This window comes from Gracilinanus agilis, chromosome 1 (assembly GCF_016433145.1).
Source record: "Gracilinanus agilis isolate LMUSP501 chromosome 1, AgileGrace, whole genome shotgun sequence".
Lineage (NCBI taxonomy): Eukaryota > Metazoa > Chordata > Mammalia > Didelphimorphia > Didelphidae > Gracilinanus > Gracilinanus agilis.
Window position 1 is genome coordinate 727,386,464 of NC_058130.1, and position 7,608 is coordinate 727,394,071.

The 7,608-nt window shown below is 46.6% G+C and overlaps 1 protein-coding gene across 1 annotated transcript; it reads left to right on the forward strand.

Annotated features, from left to right (window-relative positions):
• Positions 1-307: 307 nt before the first annotated feature.
• On the forward strand, positions 308-7,082 carry RPS15 (ribosomal protein S15). The gene is given in 6 exon segments (XM_044685341.1): positions 308-427; positions 3,519-3,620; positions 3,622-3,744; positions 4,120-4,205; positions 5,680-5,914; positions 6,935-7,082. Coding segments are annotated over 6 exon segments (780 nt in total). The 3' UTR covers positions 7,049-7,082.
• The last annotated feature ends 526 nt before the right edge of the window (positions 7,083-7,608 follow it).

A 7,608-nucleotide genomic window follows, 5' to 3' on the forward strand; every position in this document is an offset into this window, starting at 1 on the left:
AAGAAAAAACACATACCAGCAGGACAACTCTGCCCAGTCGTAGACTGACACTTCAGAGAACACTGCTTTCTCAAGGAGCCTCCAATGTGGGTTCTGGGCAGTGACCTCCCCTTTCATGCTCTAGGAAGCTGTGAGTTCTGACTGGCAGGCTGCCTCATGCTAGGTTTTTTTTTTTTTTTTTTTACATTTTTCCCTTCTTGATAGTGGCGTTTCATGTTTCTCCTTAGAGATCAACTGCTTCTTGGTATAAGTCATCTACTTAAAACCCTTGTCCATTCCTCCCCAGCGCTCTCCAATGAGTCACAAAATGGGACTGGACAGTAACACCGAAGCCCTCTGGTGCCCCAGTGCCCTCAATGCATGTTTATCCAATGCCAGATCTGTGCATAAATGGTACAGTGCTAGGTCGATGCTGAGGAAAGGGGAGGTCTGGCTCTAAGGATGCCATCTCCTTGTTCTGTACCTGAGAAGGGAGCTCACTAACAACTTTGCCCTATTTGCTAAAGTTTCCAAATGACTAGTATGTGAAGCAAAGTAAACTTGAAAACATGTGAATTATTAGGCTGTTGCCTAGGGCACAACAGAAGAAAGCTTTTCATAGAACTTCATAAAACATATTTGGCGATGCCAGTAAACCTTCACTACCTTGAGGGTGTTTTGTGTTGGGTGGGGTTTGTTCAAGTGAAGGTTTAGGGCCTCAGGTAGACAATAACGCACAGAGGGCACAATTTTCTGTCCTTCCCCAGGCTAGACTGAGGCCTGCTGCTTTCTTTGGTATCATAGAATTTCAGAGAAAGTCAGAGTGGTGAGTAACTTCAGACATACAGCATCACAACTGGAAGGAGGAACCTCAGATCACCATCTTACTGTAAAATGAGGCAGTTTGACTGAATAACCAACCTACAAGGTTCTTTCCAGCTCTGAAATCTATGAACCTAGATAGTAATGGTTAGAAAAGGGAATAAGTGATCTGGGAGGGCCCAACCTACTTATAGAAAAGAGAAACTGCCACCCAAAAGGACAACATAAGGATCTCTTGGTCACAGTTAATGACCCCGTGTCCTTTTCGTCCAGCATTTTTAATCTACCACAGAACTCAGGGCAACACTGCAAAAGTCCAAGAAGAGGAAAACCTAGGCTCAGATCCCCTTTCCTCCCTCAGTTCTTGAGGGGGCAGAGAGAATTATGGGGGGAGGCATCTACTTGATAGTTCCAGTTTGCAGGTCCCAAAGGCAAGTTTTGAGGACAGAGGCAACCTGTTCAGGAGGACAGGAAATAACAGCCCCTACCAATCACCAATGAGACTTCCTTCCCAGCCATGGACTAGGAATTTGGAAATCTGGATTCTGTTCCCAGACATTTTCTTAACATTCATCTGCCAACTCGGTTTCCATTGTAGAGCCACCGTTTCTTACCTGTAAAAAGTTGGATTATGTCAAGGGTTCTTCACCTTATTTGTGTCATGGTGAAGTCTATGGACAAACCCCTTCTTGGAATCATGTTTTTAAGTACCTAAAATAAGTAGAGTTACAGAGGAAACCAATTATATAGAAATAACTACCAAAAGGTTAAAACATTGGCCCTTAGACTGCCCAGCAAGGACCTTTTTTTTACCTTTAACAATCTAATTCTGGGAGATTAGGTTGTGAGAGGCTAGTTTGGTCTCTTGGTGCCCAGGATAGGGACCACCTGGAAGCTGGTGTTCTAATCAGAGCCACCTGGATCCCTCCCTAGGGCCAGCTTGTTTGTAGGCTGTGGCCTCCTGAGGAAGGAAGGCACCTTGGAGATCCTAATGGCAGTTTCTGTATCCCCTCGTTCCTGGGGCTGCTGAGCTCCCTGGAGAGGCTGACACACATGCTCCCTTCCTTTACCACCTGCCTTTGCAACCTGGCAGCAGTGGGAGATGGTGAGAGAGGCAGAAAGAACCTAACCCAGGTGACTTGAGCTGTGTCCCACCTCTGGGCAACACAATCAGGGCACCGACTGTCCATGGATGGGAGTGAATTGATTCTTTGTTTTGTTTTGTTTAGTTTAACTCTTCTGTCTTAGAATCAATATGTTATTTTGGTTCCAAGGCAAAAAACTAGTAAAGACTAGGCAATGAGAGTTGGGGGGCTTGCCCAGGATCATGCAGTCAAGAAGTGTATGAGGCCACATTTGAGCCTAGGACCTTTGGTCTCTAAGCCTGCTGTTTATACACTGAGATATTACTGTGGGGTTCACTCTTAGAATATGGAATGTCAGAGCTGGGAGGGGCATTGAAATATGAATTGTGCCACTCAGAGTGAGGAGAGTGATGGGGAGGACCTTAGAAACCAGAACCTAGTGGGTCAGGGCTGGGAGGGACTTCGGACATGTGTGAGGTGGAAGTTTAAGGGGACCTTGAAAATATCAAGGTTTACCTTTAGCCACTGTTCAAGGAACTGGGAAGCTATTTCAAATGCAACAATTTATTGAGAGAGAGAGAGAGAGGGGAAAGGTGGCCAAAAAGATTACAGAAAAAAGGCTTACAGAAAAGCCTCTTCTTTATAGGAAAACATACCCCTCAGGTAAACAATACCATTCTGACACATTCGCCCCATCACCTCCTAGCCTTCCAGAAGGAGATAACCTCCAAATTAACCTTTTTAGCACATGGTCAAGGGTTGAAGTGAGGTTTTTACTCTGCATAAAACCCAGAACTGGTTAGGATACATTCTGGGTGCAGGGCTGATTGGAGTTTGCTACCTCTCACAAGCCACTATGGGGTTTTCCAGAGCTTCTAGCCCACCTGTTCTCTCTGGCAAGCACCCCTTTGTTGTTTGTTTGTTTTTTAAACCCTTACCTTTCATCTTAGAGTCAATACTGTGTATTGGTTCCAAGGTGAGGCCAAGTTTGAACCGGGGAACCTTCCATATCTAGGCCTGGCTCTCAATCCACTGAGCTACCCAGCTGCCCCCTAACCACCCCTTTGAATGCAAATTGCAGAGGCTGGGTTATAGAGGGTTGCTAGCAGAGGCTGGGTTATAGAGGGTTGCTAGTGAAAGGTACTGGGGAAGGGGGTTAGAGGACAGGGAAGAGGCTATTAGCCTAGCCTCTAGTTCATAAAATATTTCTAAACTACTAGATTATAAACATCCCCAAATAGTAAAGACATTAGTTGTTTCTGCCTCCCTCTGGCCAAATGTAATAAAAAGGCCATTCATTGTATTCTGAGCGGGGTGGGGCAAGAGGGACCAGCTTTACTAAGTCCTCCTGGGGTCTTAGGCCTATTCATTTTGGAGATATTAACATTGCTAATATAGTTGAGAAGAAAACGTTAATTTCTCACTCCACATGGACAGGGAAAAGACCGGAACGAGTTAGGCTTGATCTTCCCAGTGGGGCTACCTGATGACTGGCCAGAGCTGGAAGAGAGCTTAAAAGTTCGATCCATGCAGCCCTAAGTGTCTGGGGCAGGATTCAAACTCATTCTTCCTCCCACCGCACTCCTCGCAGCCTTCTTGCCATCTCGTTCCTCTCTATGTCGACTTCCCTAGCCCAAGCCTGCTCTACACTGGAATAAGTCACCGCCCTACATTCTACTTTGTGCCTCCCAGCCAGGAGAGGGCGTGCTCCCAACTCACAAAAGAGAAGCGGAAGGGGCGGACCCAGCGTGTAGCGGCGGGGCGGGGCGGGCCCGGAGCGCGCCGGCGTGGGTTGCCGTCGGGAGATATCTGCGCCTGCGCAAACGGAAGCGGTCTTTTCCTCAGAGCAGACAAGATGGTAGGTGCTGGTACCGAAAGGCTTAGGGGAAGCGGGCGGGTATTTTCTATCCATCCCCATCCTCGTTTGGGGCGGCCCGGTCGGGCCAGGAGACCCTGGTTTCCCTAGGATCCTCCCGTGACCTTCTTAGCCTCCATATAATGAGGGGTGTTCGGGAGGCCCCGGAGCTGGGGGGGTGGAGTGGAAGGTTCGCGGCGCGAGGCCCCAGTGGCCTTTCGAGACCCCGCGCGCTGCGGAGTTGGGCTTAGAGGTGGGGCGCTGGGGGAGGAAATCTACTCCAGGCTAAGGGAGCCCCCAGCCCCGGGGCATGACCGACAGTCACCCCCTTGGGGCCGCGGGTGAGGAGTCAAAACTCGAATCCCTGGCTCTTAACAGGCGGAAGTGGAGCAGAAGAAGAAGCGAACCTTCCGGAAGTTCACCTACCGCGGTGTGGATCTGGATCAGCTGCTGGACATGTCCTAGTAAGGAACAGGGGCCAGAACCTCCTTCCCCAGCCCCCTACCCCCTACCCTACTCGCTTCTAGTCCTACTCATTGTTTCCCAGGGTCTTAGGGTGGACTGAGGAATCCCAGGGCAAAGGGAAGAGGGAGATGGGAACGGGCCGGGTCCTTTCATTCTGAATAATCCATTTGGCTGAATGGAATCCAAGAGAATTTTGGTGGTTTGGTGACCAAGGGATCTCCCCTAGACTTCAGAATTCATATTTGGCCTTCGGGAGGAAAGGGTGACTTTTGTCCTAAGCCAATAGGGAAGCGAGATTTGGTTTGAGTTTCCTATAACAAGTTTCAAAACACTTCCCCCCCTCCCCCCCAGTCATTCCCTCAGTTTTGAACCTTTGGTTGAGTACACAAAGATACCTTCCTGCCCAGGAGTCACCAAGGCAGAGTTCTTTAACCTGCCTGGCTGTGAAGGCCTAGGAATGACCCCTTTCCTTCTCATGTTCCTACTTTCCTCAATGAAATGTGAGACTTGGACCAAATGATCTCTATGGGCTCTTTAGTGCAAACCTCTGGAAGTGCTCCCCCCCCACACCCCTGCTCTTAATATTTACCAAGACAGAGAGGTGGTTATGGAGATGCAGGGAAAGCTGTTACCTGTATCTTATTGAGTACTAACTTCCATCCCACTGGTCCCTGGAAGATTCTGCTCAGCCAAATTTTTGGTGCATCAGAAAGGTGCTTCTTGCCTGGGCAGTTTTGAATTTTAAAAAACCTTTTAATGGCATTTGGCAGCTAAGGGTATGTTTGAGGAAGGAGAGGGAAGAAGTTAAGTTCCTGAGGTGTTGTGGGCTTTTAAAGTGTTCAGAGCACAAGTGGTTTGCTATTTCTTTCTTCAGTGGATCACCAATCCATAGGTAAATGAGGTTAAACACCCACTATATAGCCTGATGCGGGTCACTTTGAGTCTTCCTGGCTTTTTTTTAAAAACCCTTAACTTCTGTCTTGGAATCATACTAAGTATTGGTTCCAAGGCAAAAGTGTGTCATGGCCTAGGTAGAGGAGGTCAGGTGACTTGCCCAGGGTCACACAGCTAGGCCAGATTTAAACCTAGAATCTGACTTCTCAAGGTTTGGCTGTAAATCCACTGAGCCACCTATCTACCAGCTCTTCCTGACTTTGCAGCCAAATATTATCCACTGCATTGCTTTTATCCCCATTTTACAGATGAGAAAAACGTGAAATAAAGTGGGTTTTTCCAGTGTAAACTATCAGGTATCTGAGGCAGAATTCTAGCTTCATCTTTCTGACTTCAAGTCCAGCAGCATACTTGGTACCATCTGGTTTCCTCTGCTGCTAAATACTGTCTTGTTCTTTCCCACACCTCCAAATGCAAATAAAGTAAGTTTTGGTGACATTCCCAACCTTTGAGCATTTATCTTCTGTCCACTGACTGGGTAGGTTCTGCTAACTTCTCTCTTTTCCCAATCTCCTACAGTGAACAGCTCATGCAGTTGTATAGTGCCAGACAGCGAAGGCGACTAAACCGAGGCCTGAGGCGCAAACAGCACTCCCTCCTGAAGCGCCTAAGGAAGGCCAAGAAGGAGGCACCCCCCATGGAAAAGCCTGAAGTGGTGAAGACACACCTTCGAGACATGATTATCCTGCCAGAAATGGTGGGCAGTATGGTGGGCGTCTACAATGGCAAGACCTTCAATCAGGTAGAAATTAAGGTAAGGACCTATAGGCATCATAATTAAGTCTGGCAATTAGAGGGTGGTCCTCAATTAATCCCATTTGTGATTTAGTGAGGAGGGACTAAACCCATTCCTCTCCTTGAACTTGCTCAGAGTCACATTGCTGCTTATGTGCTGGATAAGCTGTTTAGGCCTTCCTTGCTCATATAGTGTTAACCATTGTACCGAACTGTTTCTTGTCTTGAGTATGAGTATGAGCCTTCAGTTTGACATCTTGGAGTTTGGCACTCCAAGGTGTAGGATTAAAAATTATTAATCCCAGTACTACAAGGATTATTTCTTAAGGGATTTAATAATAAATAATTTAAAGCCAATGAAAAATAGTTTCAGTAAAGAGAAAAGAAAAACAAACACACACACACCAGCAAATTTATTTCCCAAAATGCAAGGACGACAGGTGGAGATGCAACTCAAAAGGATGCCGGGCAACGCAGCTCGGGTTGCATCAAATTTCCACCTACACAAAGGCCAGCTCTTGCACACTTCACATAGATTTCAGAGAGACTACTAGAACAACCTATAAAGGCTGATCTGGGGAGGAGACCGCAGCCTCATGATAAAGAGCTTGTGTGACTTTGTACAACAATAATAATTGGCATTGTGTAGCATTTTTTCAGGTGAGGAAAGAGGCTTGTTAATTTCATTAAGTCAAAAATGGTAGCACTAGGATTGGAATCCAGGCCTTTCCAGATTTCAAGCCCCATATTCTTTAATGTTCCTCACAATTCACAACCGCCCCCTTTATGGTCCTCAGTTTTGGGGTGTTTTCCCCCAACTGTAAAATTAAAGGGGCTAAATATAAATAGGCTTTTTTTTTTTTAAGTTCCTTCAGGTATAAGTTTTTGGAGCCCATCTTGTATATTTGTGGGTTTTTCTTGGTTGAAGAGATGGGCAAAGTAAGTCTTGGATAAGAGACAGTAACTGGGTAGAGTGAGGTACTTTGTCCTTTGCAGCAGCCTGCCTGTAAACAACGAGCTATTCCATCTTGTCTTGCAGCCAGAGATGATTGGACACTACCTGGGCGAATTCTCTATCACCTACAAGCCTGTGAAACACGGTCGGCCTGGTATTGGAGCCACCCATTCTTCTCGTTTCATTCCTCTCAAGTAATCTAGATTTAACAATAAAGGCTAGAAGGTTCTTAGTGGAAGTGTGATATTTTCTGGAGCCTGACCTGGGTAGGGTGGGAGGCTATGACCCTGAGATAGGTAGGTTTTTGTCTTGAGAAGTTGCTGGTGGGTACTCATTGCATCCCTCCTTGCCTGTGACCCAATTTCCCAGCTTTGATTCTGTTTGTATAATCTCCCAGGCTATGTTGGCTTCAAGACCTGGCCCCTAGAGATTAGCCTAGCTGAAGGCAGCATTTCCCCTTCTCTAATCAGCCCCACAGGGGATGCCCAGGATAGCAGCTGTTGGGTTAATTATTCATCTTCATTAATTCACAGGGCTGAATTGTGATTTTCTATGATTCTGCCAACTTCTAATATCTGCTGGAGACTTGAGGGGATGGGGCAGTTTGGGAACACGGGTAGAAATGGGTCTTCCTAGGAGTTTGAGTGTAAGCTAAGTGAGAAGTTAAGTGTTAGACAAAAAGTTTGTGAGGATAAAGTTTCTAGAAATTGCTTTAAGGAACCAGTAGGGAGAGAGTAGATCCGGAGGAAGAATGTTTT